This window comes from Cydia fagiglandana, chromosome 8 (assembly GCF_963556715.1).
Source record: "Cydia fagiglandana chromosome 8, ilCydFagi1.1, whole genome shotgun sequence".
NCBI classification, from domain to species: domain Eukaryota; kingdom Metazoa; phylum Arthropoda; class Insecta; order Lepidoptera; family Tortricidae; genus Cydia; species Cydia fagiglandana.
In genome coordinates, this window is record NC_085939.1 from 6725955 (window position 1) to 6749612 (window position 23658).

Genomic DNA, 23658 nt, shown 5'->3' on the forward strand with positions numbered 1-23658 from the left:
CAGTTTAATTCCCCATAATAATTTAAGTCCTATTGTAATATAAATGCAAACAATATATAATTACGTCTTGTAATCCGTTTTAGAGATGGCGTATTAATGTCACTTATTTTTATTTAAGCATTTTTCCATCTGACAGTTTCCATTTGACAGGAACAAAATGAACGAATGATTTTGGCATAAAGTAGTCGCAAACCCGAAACAATGTGTGCACACGGCGACCACACTTTATGTCACTTTGTGTCATGTGTCGACCCTTCCCCATTTCTGGTAACTGTGTCGACACGGCGACGACTCTGCGACTGGAATTGTGACCGAAACAGACGGTGTCGACACAAGATGTGTCTACACCGCGTCGTAACGGCGACTGGAAATGGTTGTATGGGGGTTAACGCGAAACTGAGAATGGAAATTACTGTTTTTACGTCTCCTAACAAATCCAATAGGTACTTAAGTATGTTAGAAATTAAGGAAAAAATCACTGCCTCAGGAAAGAGTGGAACTCACGACTCCAGTCCTCCTTTTTGAAAAGTGAGCTATAGAGACTTAGGGATTTTATTATATCCTGAAAAGCTTATTACAACTTCCAGAATGGACTTTGGAGTGACATGAATATAGGTATACGTCTATCGCATATCAGAGTTCCTTTTCTGGCCCATATAACCATTCCAGTCGCAGAATCATCAAAGTGGTAACTAAATGTCAGATGTGTCGTAACAGAGTCCACACAATGTGTCTAGAATTGTTTCGAAACAAAGTGTCGTCGCCGTGTGTACACTTTTCCGTAACAAGGTGTCGACACATTTGTGTGCACTTTGCGTGCGGTTTGCGACTAAATCTGACAGCGAATTTGTGACAGCAAATGTCAATATAAAATACCTCTTGAAAACCAAGGTTTGTCAAACTACTATTAGTGTCTCGTGTGCTCGTAAGTAATTCTTGTAAGTCATCATGGGCGATGCAGATGATAATAATCGACCATAACCATACACCCAACACCCGTCAACCTTTTACAGAAAAGTTTTTAAAGAAATGCAATAAGCTACTTAGGTCAGCCAACGAATGCTCCAAAAAGATGTAGAGGGAAATGCTCGGAACACAATTTTTGACTCTGTAACTTGGTTTGGACAAGTTAGGAGGTGAACATATCAAAAGTCCCCGGCCGTAGCCCTTGAGCGGGGGGAAGAGAGGGGGCTTTGAAGGTCCCATTTTCCGGTTTTTCGATTATATCTCGGAAACTATGCATTTTAGCGACATGGCCACTTATACAAAATGAAAGTTAATTTAATTTTTTACAAGTTTATTCAGTAAATTTTTTCGATATGTTGAATAGTTTTTGAGATACCCGCTCTTGAAAGTTTATTTAGGGCTCTCAATTTTATCTTGATATATCTACATCAGTGAAGATGCTAGGCCGTGTATGGTATCGTTTTCGTATAAATCTGGGTTGCTGAATCCATTTAAGGTATCACATTGACACCATTCCACAAAATTAAATTAAATCTTTTTAGGGTTCCGTACCTCAAAAGCAAAAAACGGAATCCTTATAGGATCACTCGTGCGTCTGTATGTCTGTCCGTCTGAATACACAAAATAGTTCTTTACCCATAGATGACAGGAAAACCTATTAGAAATGTGCAGTCAAGCGCGAGTCGGACTTAATGTACGGAACCCTTAATACGCGAGTCCGACTCGCACTTGGCCGGTTTTTTTTTAAACTCCTCTTGACGCTTAACCGCTGAACCGATTTCGTTGAAATTTGGTATAGAAATAGTTTGCGTCCCGGACCAGGACATAGGATAGATCTTATAACCAAAATCATCTTTTGAAGGTGTGAAAAGTGGCGTGGAAATTTGTACGGGAAATCAATAACCGCTGAACCGATTTATATTAAATTTGGGATGGTCTACATCTTTGATTTAGTTAAAAATGATAAAAAACATGACTTCAAACCTAAACTTAAACAGTATTAACTTCAAGAAGTCAATTCTGAATTCCCCCCTACACCTCATTTCACACCTTTAAAGGATGATTTTTGAGATAACTTATTATGTCCTGTCTCGGGACTCAAAATATATGTGTACTAAATTTAAATTAAAACTGTTCAGCAGTTTAAGCGTGAAGAGGAGTTTAAGTAAGAAAGTAAGTTTATATGTTTTTACTTTGGAATGGTGTCAATGTGATACCATAACTAAATGTGGTACTGCGAATTTATACGAAAACGATACCAAACATGGCCTCGTAGCTTTACTGTTGCAGAAGTCAAAATAAAATTGAGAGCCCTAAATTCTTATTACTTGACCAAACTTGTGTAGAAGGAAAAGGAAAAATAAAAGTCTTCGGCAGGAATATAAGACACAAATATATATTTTTTTTTTTTTTGCGTTACTATTTCAATCATCAAATATAAACATACCTTGATTATATTATTCTAGTGAGATCATAGATAAACAATAGTTATTTGTTTTACAAGGGGGCGAAGTTGTTGTTTAACCGCTCGTGCTAATATTGATACCCGAGCAAGTGAAAGATTCCAAAATTGAACCACGAGCGTAGCGAGTAGTTCAAAAAATGGAATCTTGAGCGTTGCGAGGGTTTCAAAGCACGAGGATTTAACAAAATTTGCCCCCGAGTGAAACACAACATTTTTCACCACACCAACCCGAAGCAAATATTAAATGTAAAATATCAAACCAAATCAAATCCAAGTGAATGTTATTAAATATTTGACATCCAAAATCATCATTTAAAAGTCAATTCTACCACCAAACTAATAAGAAAACAACTCAAAATTTGCATTTGATTACTTTGCCTTACATGTGAATAAAATGCAACTTTGCTATCAGTTTTTGAAGTGCAAAGTAAGCCTTTCGGAGCTGGTGTGGTGAAAAAACATTTACTTAAAAATTACAAGGTCGAAATGTCACGGAACTTGTGAGAGTAATATGTGAAAAATAAAAACTTTTATGACAAAAAAATCTGGACACAATTTAAGAAGCATCCAATTGCGTCGAGGAATCATCTGTATTTTTGCTTGTTTCATTACCTCCGCGCTTTTTTTTGTCCTTTGTATTCTGTAGCAATTTGTTAGATCTGAAAATAAAGATAACTTGCGTCGTCACGGATGTCGATTTATAGGTTTTAGGGAGTGCAGAATTCGAAAACGATGATCATTTTATAATCCAAGATGGCGGCTACGTATTTTGTCATAAAAGTCGTCATGAATATCGTTTTATAGGTTTTAGGAAGTGCCGATTTCGAAAATGTTGACCAGTTTGGAATCCAAGATGTGTGCCGTGCACTTTGTCATAAAAGTCGTCATGGATATCGTTTTATAGGTTTTAGGGAGTGCAGAATTCGAAAATGATGACCATTTTGGATTCCAAGATGTCTGCCGTGCACTTTGTCATATAAGCCGTCATAGATGTTGATTTATAGGTGTTAGGAAGAGCAGCTTTCGAAAATGATGACCATGACCAACAAAACGACATCCATGTCGACTTTTAACATAGTGCATGGCCGCCATCTTGGATTCCAAAATAGTTATTATTTTCGAAATCTGCGCTCCCTAAAACCTATAAAACGACAGCCATGACGACTTTAATGACATACTGCATGGCCGCCATTTTGGATTCCAAAATGGTCATCATTTTCGAAATCAGGGCCCCCTAAAACCTATAAAACGACACCCATGACAACTTTTATGACATAGTGCATGGCCGCCATTTTGGATTCCAAAATGGTCATCATTTTCGAAATCAGGGCCCCCTAAAACCTATAAAACGACACCCATGACGACTTTTATGACATAGTGCATGGCCGCCATTTTGGATTTCAAAATGGTCATCATTTTCTAAATCGGGGCCCCCTAAAACCTATAAAACGACATCCATGACGACTTTTATGACATAGTGCATGGCCGCCATCTTGGAATCCAAAATGGTCATCATTTTTGAAATCTGCGCCTCCTAAAACCTATAAAACGACACCCATGACGACTTTTATGGCATAGTGCATGGCCGCCATTTTGGATTCCAAAATGGTCATCATTTTCAAAATTGGGGCCCCCTAAAACGTATAAAACGACATCCATGACGACTTTTATGACACAGTGCATGGCCGCCATTTTGGATTCCAAAATGGTCATCATTTTCGAAATCGGCACTCCCTAAAACCTATAAATCGACACCCATCTCGACTTTTATGACAAAGTGTTTGGCACAAAATCTGCATGCAAGACATTTCTATTATTTTTACGTACAAAAATGGCCCCCTGTCAACTTCCAACCGAGATTTAATCGATAATTTATTCGATTAATGTTCAGATTAATTCAATTTCAATCTATGTTAGGTCGACTAAAGTAATCGTGATTAAAATTTGAGGATTAACTTTTTTTATTCCATTAATTAGTCGAATAAACAGTTATCTATTAAGTCCCATCTCTGACCACGGCATTTTTACACTTTGAGAATATCTGAAAACAAATGAACACAAGGAGCCATTTTGCAAATCCAGTAACTTTGTTATTACTTTTGACAGCGCGTGTCATGTGTCTACACAGAGTCGACACAAAGTCGAAACATTTGCGACTACTTTGTGACTGCAATATTTCTCAGCCTTAAACCATATTTATACATCATAATTAACAAGTTTCGTAGTATGTAAAGCGTTATTTCTGTTATTTAAGTATAGTATACGCATCGAAGTAATAAAAATGCATCAAATAATATATTTATGAACACAGGCACTGAGAAGTAAACAATTTCATTTCCGGCTAAACTAAAACAATGTGGTGGCGCGTTGATTATATTACACTTAGTTTATCAAATCACTCGAGCAGTTTAATTCCCCATAATAATTTAAGTCCTATTGTAATATAAATGCAAACAATATATAATTACGCCTTGTAATCCGTTTTAGAGATGGCGTATTAATGTCACTTATTTTTATTTAACTATTTTTCCATCTGACAGTTTCCATTTGACAGGAACAAAATGAACGAATGATTTTGGCATAAAGTAGTCGCAAACTAGTAACAACGTGTGCACACGGCGACCACACTTTATGTCACTTTGTGTCATGTGTCGACCCTTCCCCATTTCTGGTAACTGTGTCGACACGGCGACGACTCTGCGACTGGAATTGTGACCGAAACAGACGGTGTCGACACAAGATGTGTCTACACCGCGTCGTAACGGCGACTGGAAATGGTTGTATGGGGGGTAGTTAGGTCCGTAATTAATTGTAATTTAAATAGTTTTCTGTTGTGGCCAAACGATTCTTTATCACTCTTCTTATTATAACCTACCTATCTACCAAACTATTAATTTGACAAAATCGCTCAGACTAAAAGCACGTAGTAGGTACATAGTATATTTGAGTATGGTATGGTGTATGAGGTTTGCCATGTAGTCAACTCCCAACCCCCCAGCACCTGGACCACAGAACCCCCTTACTTTCTCTGTAACTCCACTAAAATTAGGTGAAATACTTCTCAAATCATACAACAAGGATTAAGGATTCCGTTTTAGTCATTGAGACTACAGATGGCGCCACATAAAAATCAACAACCATTACGATTTCTCATAAATTTATTTTGCACACGCAAATTTTATGAGTATGAGACAATAACTTACACAAGAATATTTAAATTTTGTAATAAATTAACATACAAACGAATCCTAACTCAATAAACATAGGAATATGATAAAAATGGATTAGATTTTCGTATTTGTTAACAAACAGAGTTAAATACAGATTTTTGGTATTTATATTACTATCGTCTATCAGGCAAACTTAATGTTTCCAAATATTATAACAACACACGATTTATTTTAACAGTCTTTACATAATTTAAAACAAACACTAACGGAAATAACACAAGTGGAACTTATACTGAAAGCTGCCGCAATTGGTTAAGACTTAAGAAAATAATCTTATCGTAGGGAAGTCAAGGCAAAAAGTACGCGTTATTACCATGTTTGTGGAAACATGGCAGTCACATCAACAGGCTTATTATTAAATTCAGTCCTTTTTTATTTTTTAGGGTTCCGTACCTAAAACGTACAAAAGGAACCCTTATTTTTTATACCTAGCATGAAGACCTACATACTAGGTATTCATACAGTGTCATCAGGTCAACACGGTAATTCGGCAAATTAGTACAAAATTCAATGCTGATAAAATATAATGGTACCGGAGAGGTACGACTGCTTGATGAAATTATGGATTATGGAGATCGTACTGTATACGACATAAGTCAGTGGTTGCGTTCTCTAAGGGGGCTGACAACAGCGGGCAAGTTTTCTTTGCCAATCTTATGCGTTTTGCGCATGAGCGAGGGGGATTTAGGCGCGACGTGGGTTTCGGCGTCTTTCTTCAGCTTGTCGATGAGCGAGGACTGCTTCGCCACGGTCATGGTCAGCTCCTCATTCTCTTGGCGCAGCAGGGAGAGCTCCACTACGAGCGACTGTTGGTCTTGTATCTGTGTCAATAGATATCGTTAGTGGAAATTTTGAAAATGTAAAATGTATAATGGCTACCAAGTTTTTCTTGTGTAATTGTTTGAGCGACCGACAAGTGTCTCAGTTTTAGCTTGGGGTGAAATGCTTTCGTATGTTCGGCTGTTTTCCTCTACAGGTCGCATTTCTCAACCAATTCTCGTGAAAATTTGCGAGGTCTACAACTCAGTGTCACTAGCTCCTTAGTTCTTATATTCATTTAAACTAACACGATCTTCACTTTTTATTTAAGACCGAGTCGGCTCGTGACCACGAACTTTGTCACATTGATAAATAAAAAGTTTGCGTTAGCGAGAATTAGGAGGCCGACAAGGGGTGTGGCGTGAAAGCGGAGTGTTACGGTTTTTGTATTCTCACGCGCAGATTATAGTTACCTACAAGCTCGGTATAAGGTATTGATAAAAAAAAATAACTATGTTCACATGAAAAAAGGAATGTATACCTGTGCATGCAGGCGCTGGTTGTCGGCGTCGCGGCGCTCGAGCTCGGCGGCCGCGTGCGCCAGCAGCGCGCGCGCCGCCTCCGCGCCGGCCGCCGCCGCCGCCGCCTGCTCCGTGGCCAGCGTGCACAACAAGCGCTTCTTCTCCACCTGCGACACACGATGCTGTTATCGATCGAGAAACTTTACTAATTTCGCCGACCCCACCCTAGCTTTAACCGTGCGATGAGGTTTATGTTTTATATTACCTCAGATTTATACATCAAAAAACGCGAAAAAAAATTATGGTCTAAGATCCCACGATCCCGATTCTATGGTCGACCTTCACCAATCTGTCTGACGGATGAAACTATGAAAATATGGAAGAAAATATGTTCCAGAACATAAATAAATAGGGTTGCCTAAAGAAATATGGTCAAGGCTATTTTTAATAAATTTTTGAAAAAAAAATTTTTTCGGCAAATTTCACCGATTTGTCTGACGAACGAAACAAGTTTCAATGGAAAGTATACAACTTGTACAACATAAATCAACTAGGTTGCCTATCTTTTTCTGGTCACTATTACGTGGTTGCCGTGTTTAAAGAGGTGATTTTATATCGATAATTGCACTCATCTGTCTGACGCTTGAATTATACATCAAAATGATGGTAATTTTATTGCAAATACAATGATATAGGGTTGCCTGCGAAAATCCGGTCACAAATAAGGGTTGCCAAGCTTTTAATTAAAATAAGTAGGGAAGACTATTAGCGATAACTCATAAACGGCTTAACTGATCAAGTTTGTTTTAATTTTATTTGATTGAGTTTTTAAAGCAATATTTTCATGATTTTTTTCATATTTTTTGGACAGATGGTTCAAAAGTTAGAAGGAAAAACCTTTTATTTTTCTTTCTAAACGATTATTTCCGAAATGATTCACTTTATCAAGAAATGTTGTTTAAAGACCCCTATTTATTTTGAAAGGCCTATCCAACGACACCCCACACTATAAGGTTGAATCGATAAAAAAATTGTCACTCACATTTTGTTTCTTTCAAAGCGATTATTTCCGAAAATATCCACTTCCACAAGGGGTCTTTAAACAACATTTCTTGATAAAGTGAATCATTTCGGAAATAATCGTTTAGAAAGAAAAATAAAAGGTTTTTCCTTCTAACTTTTGAACCATCTGTCCAAAAAATATGAAAAAAATCATGAAAATATTGCTTTAAAAACTCAATCAAATAAAATTAAAACAAACTTGATCAGTTAAGCCGTTTATGAGTTATCGCTAATAGTCTTCCCTACTTATTTTAATTAAAAGCTTGGCAACCCTTATTTGTGACCGGATTTTCGTAGGCAACCCTATACCATTTTATTTGCAATAAAATTACCATCATTTTGATGTATAATTCAAGCGTCAGACAGATGAGTGCAATTATTGATATAAAATCATCTCTTTAAACACGGCAACCACATTTGATATTTGATATTTATTGAAATCAAATTTTACAGCATTACAGCTAACACCAATGCACTGTAAAATCAAGTAGTAAAATTAAGTACCTAAGTAATAATAAAGCAATTAATAAGCTACTAAGATATTACATGTTTGATTCGCAAAAACGTAAAAAATCTTTAAAAAGTTTATGACTTTCGTCGGCAAACAAGTCGGAGTTAGATGCAAAAGATAAGAAATTATTAAGGAGTGTCCGGGAACGGACAATTGGAGAGTACTGGTGTGCAGTCGTGTGAATGGTTCCATAATAGTGACCGGAAAAAGATAGGCAACCTAGTTGATTTATGTTGTACAAGTTGTATACTTTCCATTGAAACTTATTTCGTTCGTCAGACAAATCGGAGAAATTTGCCGAAAAAATTTTTTTTTCAAAAATTTATTAAAAATAGCCTTGACCATTTTTCTTTAGGCAACCCTATTTATTTATGTTCTGGAACATATTTTCTTTCATATTTTCATAGTTTCATCCGTCAGACAAATTGGTGAAGGTCCCATATATGGGGGATCTCCTACTATTATTGCTTTTACATTCTTGAAATGAGCTATTATACTAGCTACTATATAATAATAAGTATTTTTACCATTACATAACTATCATAAAAAATCCATGCGTCCGATTTGTACTCACACAAATTCCTATCTGGGGCCAAACAATTTTTTTTGGTGATCTAGAAGTGGGTTAGGTTTTTAGACATTGCTATATCAATAAGAGCTAGAAGATTTCATTGAACCAGATTTTATGGCTCCAAATTGGAAGTGTAGGTATAAATAAAACAGACAGATGCTGCGTCGTTAGTTGTTTTCTTGGACATAACTTGTCTAGATTACTCACCTCATCTTGCAAGACTTTAATTTGAGATTTAGACTCCTTCTTTATCATTTCCACGTCTTCAATAAGTTCACTCTGTATAGTGCCGAGTTCGCGATATGCCTCCTTTTCAACGTTTTGCAGACTCTCGATGAGCGTAACGTTATGCTCCATTATACGCGTGTGTTCCTTGGCTAGGGCCGCTTTCGACTTGAGAATATTGACCAAGGCTTCCTTGTATTCGTTGCATTCTAGGAGCGCATTATTTAAAGAGCTTTTGTATGAACTAAGTTCATTTTCGAGAGCCTCTTTAACATCAGTTAAGGATTTAACTTTCTCTTCCAAATGTTCCAATTCATTATCAGATTCTCGGAGCCGCATTGTGAGAACTTGGACAATATCTCGAGTTACAGATAGAGACATTTCAAACTGACGTTTCTCCTTACTTGTCTTATCCACCTCTACTGTGAGTTTATTGATCTCATTTTCAAAATCTATGAATTTCTTCTTTGTTTCATCTTTCAGTTCATTGGTCTCAACAAAGATGCTTTCTTTTTCAGATTTTAACATTTCACACTCTTTTTTTAGGGCATCAAAGTCTCTTTGTAAATACTGATTTTTCTGTTCCGCCATGCTAATGCTATATTTGAGATCTTTGGTTTCTTTTTCTAGGGAGAATATTTTTTCTTGTTGTTGAGTCCAGTGTTCTTGGATTGAGCGACTACGCTCTTCAAACTGAATCTCGCAAAGCCTCAGCTTTTCATGAGTAGCCTCATCAATCTGTTCAAGTTTTGCTTTCATCTCATTGTCCTTATTTGCCAGTTGTTGTTGTAAATCATTTAACAACTCATCTTTTTCTTTAGTCAACTGATTCTTAATGGACTCAATGATAATGTTGTAATGTTCTCTAATGCTATCCTGTTCGGATTTCGATCTACTTATAATGGCCTGCTTTTCTTCTTCAAATTTAGACTTCAGACTTTCAAGCTCAGCCTTGTACTCTCGCCGAATGCTCTCATTGGCTTCTAGTGCTAAGGCATGATGTCCCTTAACCATTTCAAGTCTAGACTTAGTTTCCTCCAATACAGATTCCATATTGCTCAGTTTCTCTTGAAGATCCTGACACAAACTATCTCTAATTGTTATAACTTCTTCAAGAGAAGTCAATTCTACTTGTTTACTGCTCACTTCTTGCTCCAATTTTTCACAGAGAAGTTCAATTTCAGCAATTTTAAGTTCATATTTTGCAATCATGTTTAAGTTATCTTGAGCAGTCTTTTTACTAGAATTATCTTTGGTTTTTAATCCTTCTTCAGCATCTTTCAGAGATATCTTTGATAGCTGTTGATTTAAACTGTCAGTAGTGTTAACATTTTTGGTTTCCTTCATTTGTTTTTGTAAATTAGCAATTTCATTTTTTAGTTCTTCAATTTGCTTGTTATATTCATTAATAGTATAGTCCTTGTTCCTGAAATCACACGAACAATTAATAAAGTCAAACTAGAAGGTGGATTATCTCATTGATCATTGTCAATAAGCCACTACATTACACATGCCTAATTAATAAAATAGTACCTTATTTCAGCTTCTTGGGCTTTGATAATATCTTCAGTGGCTACCTTACAGTTTTGAATTTTGTTGCAACTTAGTTTTTGGCCGGAGTGCTCTAGCTTTTTGAGGCTAGATGGGGGCTTGATAATTTTCTTATTTGTAACTGGTTTGGGCTGTAAAAAAAATAGATGTTAGTAGTTACTTAGTTAGAGATAGTATTTTTACAAATCAACTACTTTGATTCCTGTGCCTAATAGTTGTTTTGCAACGAGTAAAAGGTATAAAATATTATTAGGTACAAAAAAAAATGTTGCTGGTAACATGTGTAACAACCGGGGTTTTTTTCACCTTTCACTCCAGTGGTAACTCAGAAAGAAAATCCCAGTGGGTTTCACCAAAGTGAGGTATTTACTGGGTTTTCTCTCAGTTCCCAGTGGTAACAAGTGAAAAAATCTCAGCTGTTACCAACTAAGTAGGAATAACCCGAAATAAATTATTATTATTATCTATAAAATATAATAAAAATATCATACAGTAAGAAAAGATTTGACGCTGAGAATGGAACTGCACTGGGACTGCACATCGCTGCTGGTTTTTGCCTTTGATGGTGTCACAGTAGACTTCAATTTGCTCACGACTGCTAGCGTCTTCACAGTTGGCTTCAGTTTCTCAGGTTCTGGCTGTTTTGTTGGCTTTACTTTCTCAGGTTCTGGCTGTTTTGTTGGCTTTACTTTCTCAGGTTCTGGCTGTTTTGTTGGCTTTAATTTCTCAAGGTCTAGCTGCTTTTTTTGCTTCACGTTTTCAGGTTCTGACTGTTTTGTTGGCTTTACTTTCTCAGGCTGTGGCTGTTTTGTTGGCTTTACTTTCACAGGTTCTGGTTGTTTTGTTAGCTTTACTTTCTCAGGCACTGGCTGATTTGTTGGCTTTGCTTTGTCTGCCTCTGGCTGATTTGTTGGCTTCTCTTTCTGGGTCTCTGGCTGTACTTTCTCCAGTTCTTGCTGCTTTGTTTCTTTTGTTTGGTTTTTCAGAGCTGTAAAAGTATGGGAAGTATTAAGCAGAGAATATATATACCTACCTCTAGATCATTATACATACCATCATACATGTACAGGCAAGTTATTAAATATCAACACAGACAAAGTGCCAAAAATGTGTATAGGTACACAACCTTATTGCCCATATATTGAGGTACAGTCAAGTGTAAAAATATGGGTGCATATAACTTACTCAAAAATAAGTCCCATAGTTCTTAATTCGCTGACATAAGAGCTATGGGACATATTTTTGAGTATGATGTGTGCACCCATATTTTTACACTTGACTGTACCTATTGTATACAATACACATACGTTTTTGGCACTTTGTCCGTGTTTAATTATATTTAATACCTTGACTCTCATTTGTTTCCATCTGATGAGACTGAGCCAAGAACAAATAGGAAAAGTATTCTTATTTGTTCCTGCTAAGGATACTGGAAACTTCAATTCAATTCAATACTTTATTTCCAAGAATATGGTACATACAATGTTGGTTAGTAAAAGGTAATTCAATTTAAAAAACCCAGTTGTACTCACTGAGGCAAGTGTAAAAATGAGTCTGCTCCCATTTTATTCCATTGACAATTTGAATAAAATGGGGGCATTATTAATGATCTAGATTAATCAAACTAGCTAAGTTAAATAATGTCTGGCAGACTGTCTGTAACTGTCTGCATTTAATTTCTATTTCAAAGATGGAATGTAGGTACCTATGCGAAATCTTTACAAATAGAAACAAAAGAAGCTTTAGTTAACTTTTCACTTATATACGATTTTAAATTCGTTTTTTAAACTCATGAAAATTAACTGTTTTAAAGCAAATGAATAAGTATATTTAATTTTGACCTAATTTCAATAAATTTATTGGAAGATGCTTTGATGAAATTAAGTACTTAATATTAAGTAATTCAGAAACAATCTAAATATTTTTCTTTCAATAAGTATTTTATAAATTATACTTACATGATGGTTCAAATCTTTTTGCTTTGGAGAACATTATTTTTAATATAAAATCACTCAAATAAATAAACAAAACTGTGAAATACAATAACAGCAGGCTCAAAAGTACACAATACAACACTCAACGGCTCTCAATTCAACGCTCCGTCTGTCCGTTGAGCTAACGCGCGCCAAATTGTAGTGCAACATGACATGAACACAACACCGATTATTATTATTCTGCGCCTGCGGCGCAATCTCGCAGAAACCGTTAAATTACGTTCCGTTACAAGGTTGCTACGTTCCGTATTGCGTTTCGTTTTTTAAAATAAATTCAGAGGGACTGGGGACTGTTTAATTTCATAGATAGAGAGAGAGAATCATACTGCCTTTGTCTTACGCTAGTACTAGCACCCAAAAAAATTCAATGCGCCATCCCTAGTCACCCCGGCTGACGGTACTTACGTTCGTGACGTTATTATATGGGAATAGTTTAATGTTGTTTTTAATTTATTTTCATGTTTATGAGAAATAAATAAGTTCTTAAAATTATATTCTTCAAAATATTTATTGCATTCAAGCACAATAGTCATACACATTATTTTACATGGAAGGTGGAGGTGGTGGTACTGGTAATAGTGGTGGAGGTGGAGGCACTCCCATCATTGGTGCTCCTGGTGGAGGGGGTAGACGCATCCCATGATTCTCCCACATTTTAGGAGGAGGTGGCGGCATGCGTAAAGCTTCCATCTTGAATGCAAACTGCAAAAAGAATTGCTTGGTGTCTTTGTTCCAGTGGGTCCAGAACTTGGAGTCATGCTTTTCCACTTCTCGGCTAGGAACCTTGAAAGCAATGGTCTCATAGGGCTCTGCTGCAAATAGCAAGTATTGCCACCTGCGGTCCGGTGGTTCAATCTTTTGTTCATAGGCTGACATGAAACGATGTCTAGGCTGAACACCTTCAGCAATCTCTGAAATACAAACAAATAAGGACAAACATAAAATAATGTTTAATTTGAAAAGGATTTTTCCTTAACCTCTCTCTAAACTAGGTTAAAATCTTGGTTAAAATTTTACATTTATGTAAATTTTCTGTATAATTTTAATGCAATTTTTATCTATTTATTTTTCAAAAATATGTGCAAAACATTTGATTTACATACCAGGGTAATCTACTTGGAACAACAAGCTCTGCTGGCCATTTTCTGGATCCTTCTGCTTGGTCACCCTGTAACCAGGCCGCCCAATCTTCACAAACTTCTTTGGTTCAATCCGGGGCTTCTCTGGCGCCAACTGCTGAGGCGCTTCTTTAGCCTCTTTGGCCGCTCTCCGGGCTAAATTTGCCTGATGCTTTTTGCCTTGAGTATGGGCTAAGTAACTCCCCTCATTGTTGTGTAGGGTCAGACAAAGTTTGCACTCATATGATCCTGTAAAAAGTAAAATACATCAATTGATTGTTTCAAGTGAAATACATTGATTTCCGTGGGCTACCAGTACTTCATGTTATGAGACAGTTTTGTTGCTCTGTTAAATGTAATAGAAACATAATTACTTAACATTTCATAGCAAATTGTTGTAGTTTCTTACCCAAATGATTTTTCATAAAATAGGGATCTTTGTTTAAATCGATAGTCTCCAAGGCAAGCTGCCGGAGTCTTTCGCGTCGGTCCCTGTTGCTTTCGGACCATGACGCTACGCCACCACCGCCGGTTTTTCCGCCAGGTCTATTTTGGAAATCCATTTTGACTTAAGACTAAACTCGCTTAGGTGTATTCATAAGCACTACGATATTATCGTCAATAGTAAGTAAATAAAATTAATAAGCGAACCATAGAAGCGAACACAGCAACGCGATGCATTCAATGACACTGAACTGACACTTGACAGCTCAAAAAGTGCCATAGATAATTGTATTGTTTACGAGTATAGCTATGTAGGATAACTTACATTTTTATTTTTTACTTCCAATTTAGAAAATAATCTTCTAATTTATTCATCAGTTGCAAAGTGAATATGTTACAAAAAATGAGGGTTTTTTAATAAACACTAAATATATTCGGAAAAATATACAGCATATTTCAAATTTGTCATGTGTTTTTATATTGAAGCATGCTTTGTAAATCAATTTTCTAATGTCATCCTGATTGTATTTTTTCGATTATCTGTGAACTCTTTTCTGTTTGTCAAAGTTGGCGAAAGGTACAAATCCGGAATATGAATCCGATTTTATTTATTTAATCGATTAATAGTAATGAATTATGTTCTGTAAAACGAGATTTTATCCACTTAATTGTGATGCTGCTTAGTGATTTCGTGATAAAACCGTAATATCCGTGATCTATGTTTATAACCTCTAAATCCTATCTCGCCCTTGTTTCACAGGTAGGCCGTCAAGATGTTGATGCCAAAAACAAACCGTGTCGCGATCTATGAATACTTATTCAAAGAGGGTGTTATGGTAGCCAAGAAGGACTACCATGCCCCCAAACACCCCGATCTGGAGAAGATCCCTAACCTGCAAGTGATCAAGGCTATGCAGTCCCTCAAATCCAGAGGTTATGTGAAGGAACAGTTTGCATGGAGGCACTTCTATTGGTAAGAAAGTAAAACTGTAAACTATTGTTTTTTTTCTACTAGTAGGTAAACTCTATCATAATTACTTATCGATTGCTTTTGTTTAATCATATATTTCCTGTTCGTGATAATTTCCAACAAATTGAACTTTTAACAAACAAATGAGAAGGATCTAAGTCACAACTCTCAATAAGTTAATTTTTGGAGCATTCCTTGAAACTGTTTCTGACCCTTAAAGCAATATATGAAATAAATTTCCTTTATACAGGAGAGCCCTTGGAAGTAATTCTAGTCTTAAGAGATAGTATGTGACAAAATTTATGAAACAAATTTAATGCTCACTAGATTTTCAACAATTTTGCTCTTGGAAAGAAGGATGACTTCTTTCAGATCAGAAGGATGACTTCCAAATTCAAACTTTACAAGCATGACTCAGGATATTTAAATGTAATTTTCAGGTACCTCACAAATGAGGGCATTGAGTACCTGCGAATATTCCTGCACCTCCCCCCTGAGATCGTGCCCGCCACCCTGAAGCGCTCCGTGCGCACAGAGACAGTGCGGCGCGGCGCCGTGGGCCGGCCCGACGCGCCGGGGCGCGCCGCCGAGGACCGCTCGGCCTACCGCCGCGCGCCCACCGCCCCCGGTGGCGCCGCCCACGACAAGAAAGCTGATGTCGGCCCTGGCTCCGCCGATGTCGAATTCGTAAGTTTCTTTCATATAGATTTAAAAGGCATATACCACATGTCCCAAAATTCAACAATAAGCTGGCACCAGAAGATGGACCTGCTCATGATAACTCACATGTTGGGACTAGAGATGTGCGCCGATGGCAAAATCATCGGCGGCGGCGTCCGATGATTTTTTGACCGGCGGCGGCGGCGTGATCGGCGTGAAATCGGCGTGGCATATAATACCGCTGGCCGAAAATTATATCCCGGCATGTCACTTGGCAACCATTTATTACCAATTAGACGTGCGCGCCGCCGCGGCGCGCCGCCGCCATAAGGAGTCAGCGCGCCGCCGCCGCCGCCGGTAGTTTAAAATTCGCGCCGAGACAAAGCCCGCAAGAGTATAAATTTAAAATCAATGGATATAAAGCGCGTGCGACATGCCTAGCTTTAGCGTCCCGACTGTTCCGTTGTTTTTAAATTCATTGCTTGATTTATTTTAACCCTTAAATCGATAACGTCCACTATAATGGACATCCCAAGAAAAAAATTCTGCACCAAATATTAAAGCATAGCGTTACTTTCCTTTGGTAGCGTACTTACACTACCAGGAAACTACTACTAACTACTACTACTTGAATGATATGTTATTTTTAAGTATGAGTATATAAAAAAATATTGGGAACCAGTGTGAACATTATCTTTTTGTCAGTCCTACAGAACGCAGAACTTGCAAGGAAGCATCCGACAGACTGACATTTTACCCATTTTTTTTTAAATATGTTATATGACAGCATTAAGCAGCGTTAAAATAAAACTTGTAATAGGTTACTAACTGGTCTGTTTATTACGTGGCAATATGTTTACATAAAAATGTTTGTTGTTTATGGGTAAAACAAGTGTAAAAAGTGTAATGTCCAGTATTTTGCCCGTTGTAATCGACAACACGGCACTTTTGCTAAGTCCAATATGTTAGACGTTGCCAAGTATGCGAAGAGTAAAATTATTAAATTTTCTGGTAGTTTTTGTGGTAAATAAATTAAATAGAGGGATGTTAGGTGTTTTAAAACATTTTAAAAAGTCATTACTTGCCGTATTACGTAATGAACCAAATAGATAAAAAAAATATTTTTGTGGATTTTTTCCCTGTGGATGTGGTGTGTGTGTGTGTTGTGTGTGTGTGTGTTTGTTTCCTGTTTGTGTATGGATTTGTTTTGATCAAGAGACAGACCCGATTTCATTTGAGAAATTTGTTAGGAAAATTTTGATAAAAGTGCATGCATTATTGTTAAAACCATTGCTTAGATGTTACAGCTTCCTAGGATAACCTGCTGTTTGATTTAATGCTAAATAAATGGCGTCAATGATTGGTAAAATTTTACCACCTACGAGCTATAAAGTTATTCCAAAAATATAAAAATAATAGGTTTTACTTCAATTCATTACATAAGTTGACATTATCAGTAAGTGTATTTCTAGTAAAAAATGGAATTATTCTATATTTATTTTAAAAAACATGAATTGGACTAAAAAAACCTTATGCACATAAAGTAGGTAGTCTATACTCGGCAACGTCCAAAATACTGGACATCTTTTCATTACGCGGCGTATCTTTTTATTTACAGTTTACACCGATCCTGGCAACGTCCAACATACTGACTCATGTTTTTTTCATGATATTTCTACAATAAACCAAAAAAACGATGAAACACAGTTTTTTTTAGATTTTTCCCGTGTTGATTTAAGAGTTAATCTTGGTTTCTCATTATACGTATATTGAAAACTTGAAAATCCTACGCCGCCGGCGTTACGCCGCCGCCGTGGATTTTTTCGTGGCGCGCCGCCGCCCGATTTTTTTCGACCGGCGCGCACGTCTATTACCAATACCAACCTAACGGTTACCAACGATATGTTTAAATATTAAATTAAAAAGGATACTTTAAAACGCTACATTTTAGGCAGTATTTTTACTTACTTTTTAAGCGAAATACAACTAAAACATAAAAAATATCTTTAAATTGCCTTAAATCCATATTGACTTTTCCCAGCCGCTGTCGCCTCACCTAGGATTTGTTACGATATAATAATGAATACTTTATCAATACATTTGTCTGAACTGAAGTTTAACAGAAATGTATGTAAGAATAAAGATGTCGTCATTTTCGAAAGTAAATGTCTCTGGCAGGTTGATTCGCTCAACAGAATGCCTTTGGATTGTCCCGTTTAATATAAAATGAATGTCTACTTTGTTTTCTTTACTGCTAGCTTAGTGATGATATTTGGTGATTTAAGTTCCTATAAATTCAAATTCAAAATATACTTTATTCATGTAGGCCTAGCAACAAGCTTTTATGAATTGTAATTAATCTTAATCTAATTATCAGAGCAATTTATTGATGTTAATATTATTCCATAATAATATTGGATTATTATACAATATAAGTAGGTATAATTGTTTAGGTATAGCTTATTACGAAGCTTTAACCTGACTTTTATAATTTTGATTGAAATATATATTACTTGGTAAAAGAAAATGATAATCACCATAAAATTACTAAGAATTGATCGTGTGTATTTTTAAATGAAATTGTATATTATGTGATAAATAAATCAAATCATATCTATAATATGATGACATTGATGACCCTCATGCGTGTCACCAGCATCATACGAAAAATCATAAAATACGCAATTATAATCGTGGTGACAGCTTGCTGGAGATTCTAAGAAGAAAATAGCATGTTTATGTCCTAGGATATGAACCTGCTATTTTCTTGACTTTAGTTCACTGATTAAATTGACAATAAAGAGACTATTGATGTAAAACAAAATGCGTTGTACAAAAAAGCTGTGCGATAAAATATCAAATAATAACCTGAGATCCAGAAACAAGATCTTGTTTAAATTAACGCTAAATCGTTATCACAGCTAACACCGCAACGACAAAAATGATGCTATTATGCTTCACTGGCAAATAATAAGCGAAAAAGCATAAGGATCTTTAAATTATACCTCTGACACTATCTACTCACTACGCAACATGGAATAAAACACTATAGGCATCAAAATTTCCCACGCCGATTATACGCCGGTCAAATTTATCGGCGGCGGCGGCGTGGAAAAATCGTCGGCGGCGGCGGCGCGGCGCACATGTCTAGTTGGGACACATTGTATATTGGGGTTGTGATGTTAAAAATGAGGGAGTTGCGAAACTAACAATAAGTGGCCAGTGATATTGTTGAAACATACTGTCATAAGTCATAATTGCTATATCTAAGTGGATATAGCAATACTGATGATACATTAGTATGTACCATCAGTTTTAAAGAAAAAAACATATCTGTGACATTCAAGACTAATCTTGCACTTGCACAAAAACCTCACAGAGTAACCCTAATACAGCTTTATACAAAACAAATTGATTATAGTAAAAATATACAACTAGAGAAGTAATGATTTATCAATCCACTACCCCTTACTAGCACTATCCCTTTGAAAGTCACACCTATTATTGTATGGAAACGAAAACGGCACTTTTTCGTTCTTTGTTAATTATTTCATTTCTAATTAGGCAATCTAATAATAATGTTGTTATCTAAATACACAACTGAGTCCTACATTTAGAAAATAAAATATTTCGAAAACTATGGTAATTTCGAAGTTTTTATAAAGTAGTTTCAATGAAATCTTGACATGGTCCGGTACACCCAGTAATTGGAACCCCATATTGGGGCATAAATGATAATTCTACGTCCTAATTTACTATGTGCGCTTACATTTTCACAGTCACACTTCAATCTTCTTATAGCTAAGTTCCAGATAAGAGTAGAAATTTCTTTGAATTTACAATTTTTGTAAAATGACATGCTAAGAACACATCAACATAATATATGATGATTTGCTCATAATTTCCAGTAATAAATCCGAATTTTCCAGTAATCTGGCTCACTTGTGTCAGCATTAGTGCCAGATTAGTGAGTGTACTGTAAATTCGTTGCTTATCATGAACAGTGGTACAACTAAAAAAAATAAGTTTAAAAACTAAAACCCGACAACTGCAAATCGCGCTCTAAAAAGTATGAAACAAGATAGAATTCTTATCTAAAATTATCAAGCAGGAAATATTATAAAATTACCATTTTTTTTATAAAAATATAACGTAATATATTTTACTGAATTTTTTATATATTTACAGAGATTCAGAGGATCACCGTGGTCGTATGCCACATTACTTTTAAGTTTATAATCGTGGCATACGACCACGGCGATCCTCTGAATCTCTGTAAATATATAAAAAATTCAGTAAATTATATTACGTTATATTTTTATTTAAAAAAATGGTAATTTTATAATATTTCCTGCTTGATAATTTTAGATAAGAATTCTATCTTGTTTCATACTTTTTAGAGCGCGATTTGCAGTTGTCGGGTTTTAGTTTTTAAACTTATTTTTTATTTAATTAATTTTGGGGTCATGATTTCGTTACTAAATTTTTGAAGTCACTTTATAGTACTTTTGCGAGGGCGTCCTCAGTACAGAAATGCACGCAGAGCGCCGCCTATATCGGGCTACGCCCGACTCCTTTAGTGCCTATGAGGGCGCCGATGGCGGCCGTTTTTGGAACGCGTACGTCGGGTTACGCTCGACACTCTTAGTATAAGGGCGCCGAACGCGCCCGGTTTTGGAACGCGTACGTCGGGCTACGCCCGACTCTTAGTATGAGGGCGCCGAAGGCGCCCGGATTTGGAACGCGTACGTCGGGCTACGTCCGACTCTTTTAGTATGAGGGCGCCGAAGGCGCCCGGCTTTGGAACGCGTACGTCGGGTTACGCTCGACACTTTTAGTATGAGGGCGCCGAAGGCGCCCGGCTTTGCAACGCGTACGTCGGGTTACGCTCGACACTTTTAGTATGAGGGCGCCGAAGGCGCCCGGCTTTGGAATTCGTATTCTTTTAGTCTGGGGGCGAAGAAGGTGCCCGGCTTTGGAACGCGTACGTCGGGCTACACCCGACACTTTTAGTATGAGGGCCGCCTTCGGCGCCCGGCTTTGGAACGCGTATGTCGGGCTACGCCCGACTCTTTTAGTATGAGGGCGCCGAAGGCGCCCGGCTTTGCAACGCGTACGTCGGGCTCCGCCTGACTCTTTTAGTATGAGGGCGCCGAAGGCGCCCGGCTTTGGAACGCGTATGTCGGGCTACGCCCGACTCTTTTAGTATGAGGGCGCCGAAGGCACCCGGATTTGGAACGCGTACGTCGGGCTACGCCCGACTCTTTCAGTATGAGGGCGCCGAAGGCACCCGGTTTTGGAACGCGTACGTCGGGCTACGCCCGACTCTTTTAGTATGAGGGCGCCGAAGGCGCCCGGATTTGGAACGCGTACGTCGGGCTACGCCCGACTCTTTTAGTATGAGGGCGCCGAAGGCGCCCGGCATTGGAACGCGTACGTCGGGTTACGCTCGACACTTTTAGTATGAGGGCGCCGAAGGCGCCCGGCTTTGGAAGGCGTGCGTCGGGCTACGCCCGACACTATTAGTATGAGGGCGCCTTCGGCGCCCGGCTTTGGAACGCGTATGTCGGGCTACGCCCGACTCTTTTAGTATGAGGGCGCCGAAGGCGCCCGGCTTTGGAACGCGTACGTCGGGCTCCGCCCGACTCTTTTAGTATGAGGGCGCCAAAGGCGCCCGGCTTTGGAACGCGTATGTCGGGCTACGCCCGACTCTTTTAGTATGAGGGCGCCTTCGGCGCCCGGCTTTGGAACGCGTATGTCGGGCTGCGCCCGACACTTTCAGTATGAGGGCGCCGAAGGCGCCCGGCTTTGCAACGCGTACGTCGGGCTCCGCCCGACTCTTTACTCTTTTAGTATGAGGGTGCCGAGGGCGCCCGGCTTTGGAACGCGTATGTCGGGCTACGCCCGACTCTTTTAGTATGAGGGCGCTGAAGGCGCCCGGCTTTGGAACGCGTACGTCGGGCTACGCCCGACACTTTTAGTATGAGGGCGCCGAAGGCACCCGGCTTTGCAACGCGTACGTCGGGCTCCGCCCGACTCTTTTAGTATGGGGGCGCCGAAGGCGCCCGGCTTCGGAACGCGTACGTATCTTGTAAAAAAATTGACTGTTTCATACATTTTGGCTGATCAGGACTTCTATACCTATTCACGTTATAAAATGTTGCAGGACATTAAAAAACACCATGTATAGCGGCCAAACAAATTTCTTTTGCAAAAACCTTCTTGTATCGCCGTAGTCGCGTAACACGCGGATAGAAACCAGAGCGCTTGTAGCTAACCGAAAATTTAATGTTTTATCTGGCGCATGCAAGCAAAGCCGGGTGCAAACGCTAACAATATTTATATATTTGAAGTGTGCTAATTGAGCTCTTTCCAATGATGTATAACACATCATCATTACTTAATTTTGGTTTTTTGGTTCGTGACTTTATGACCTCTAGAGGGCGCAGTGTTCATTTTTTTGGGACGCCATATAGCCTATAACCAGCGGACGATTAAGACGATTCGAATGACATATCGTTTGTTAAATTATAATAAGTACTTTAGAAGTTATGAGGGAACAGATGAACATACATACATACATACATACATACCCACATACATACCGGTCAAAATCATAACCCTCCTTTTGCGTTGCCGTAGTCGGGTAAAAATGAAATGCTATTGCATTTAATATTCTATCTTTTACTGGTAAGAATTAAAGTCAAATGGCATTTCATTTTGTTTTGTGTCACTATTCATGATAAGCGTCAATGTATGTATCCTCCTAAGGCCCAAGGTCCTACCTATAGTACTTATTCAGTTCGATGAAATTTAAATCATATTCAATTGGAACAGAGTCGCATTTGTTTTTGTTTCGTTAAATTTTCAAACAACCAAAATCAACTCTATTCCCTGCACTATATGTTCAAATTTCAGTGACAAATTCTGGATTTTTCATTTGTATGGCTGGGCTTTAGGAGGGTATAACTTTGCTCTAATAAATTTTACTTCTTTTGTTACAGCGTGGAGGATTTGGCAGAGGCAGGCCTGCACCTTAAATAAGTTTAAATAAAAGAAAACCAACATATTAAGTTGTTTTTAATGAACTAGAGTTAGGCTAAGAAAAGTCTATACAGTGATATTGATAGCCCACGCCAAAGAATAGTATTAGTATAATATATAATTATGAGTATGCCCACGCAGTGCAAGTGTTATTTATACGTCATAATTTTATAGGTCCCATTTAAAATAACACATGCACTGCGTGTGCTATCAAAATCGCTGCAGACTTTTCTTGGTCTAACTCTAGCATCTGCCCACGATTTTTTCGTTGACCGTTTGATGCTATTATATGTATACAAGGCGCCTGTAAACCTTATAACACTAACCCTTTTCCAGGCCGCATCACTACAAGGTTTTCCCAAAAAAAAACAAATATATTCCAATTAATCCAGCTGATAAAATGAGCCATCATTTGAAGACAGTCACATTTTGCGAAAGTGTAATCTAATTTGAACCTTAAATCGGAATGGTAAAGTTGAAATTGTATTGGCATCATACTATGCCTGGAAAAGGGTTAAATGCTAAGCGGTCGGACGCCACGTCACCGAAAGAAGTGTTAATATTGTC

The 23658-nt window shown here is 37.8% G+C and overlaps 3 protein-coding genes across 3 annotated transcripts; 1 reads left to right on the forward strand and 2 right to left on the reverse strand.

Moving 5' to 3' along the window:
- Positions 1-5571: 5571 nt before the first annotated feature.
- LOC134666565 (golgin subfamily A member 4-like) lies at positions 5572-12995 on the reverse strand. Its single transcript, XM_063523763.1, has 6 exons — positions 12820-12995; positions 11353-11849; positions 10844-10992; positions 9293-10736; positions 6962-7108; positions 5572-6482 (listed from the first exon to the last, which is right to left on the reverse strand). The coding sequence occupies exons 1-6, from the start codon at positions 12851-12853 to the stop codon at positions 6258-6260; spliced, it is 2496 nt and encodes an 831-aa protein (XP_063379833.1). The 5' UTR covers positions 12854-12995; the 3' UTR covers positions 5572-6257.
- A 349-nt stretch (positions 12996-13344) lies between these two features.
- Positions 13345-14629, reverse strand: LOC134666566 (splicing factor 3A subunit 2). Its single transcript, XM_063523764.1, has 3 exons — positions 14383-14629; positions 13959-14222; positions 13345-13766 (listed from the first exon to the last, which is right to left on the reverse strand). The coding sequence occupies exons 1-3, from the start codon at positions 14534-14536 to the stop codon at positions 13399-13401; spliced, it is 786 nt and encodes a 261-aa protein (XP_063379834.1). The 5' UTR covers positions 14537-14629; the 3' UTR covers positions 13345-13398.
- A 260-nt stretch (positions 14630-14889) lies between these two features.
- On the forward strand, positions 14890-23112 carry LOC134666567 (small ribosomal subunit protein eS10). The gene is made up of 4 exons (XM_063523765.1): positions 14890-14994; positions 15178-15390; positions 15828-16074; positions 23052-23112. The coding sequence occupies exons 2-4, from the start codon at positions 15191-15193 to the stop codon at positions 23085-23087; spliced, it is 483 nt and encodes a 160-aa protein (XP_063379835.1). The 5' UTR covers positions 14890-14994; positions 15178-15190; the 3' UTR covers positions 23088-23112.
- Positions 23113-23658: the final 546 nt, after the last annotated feature.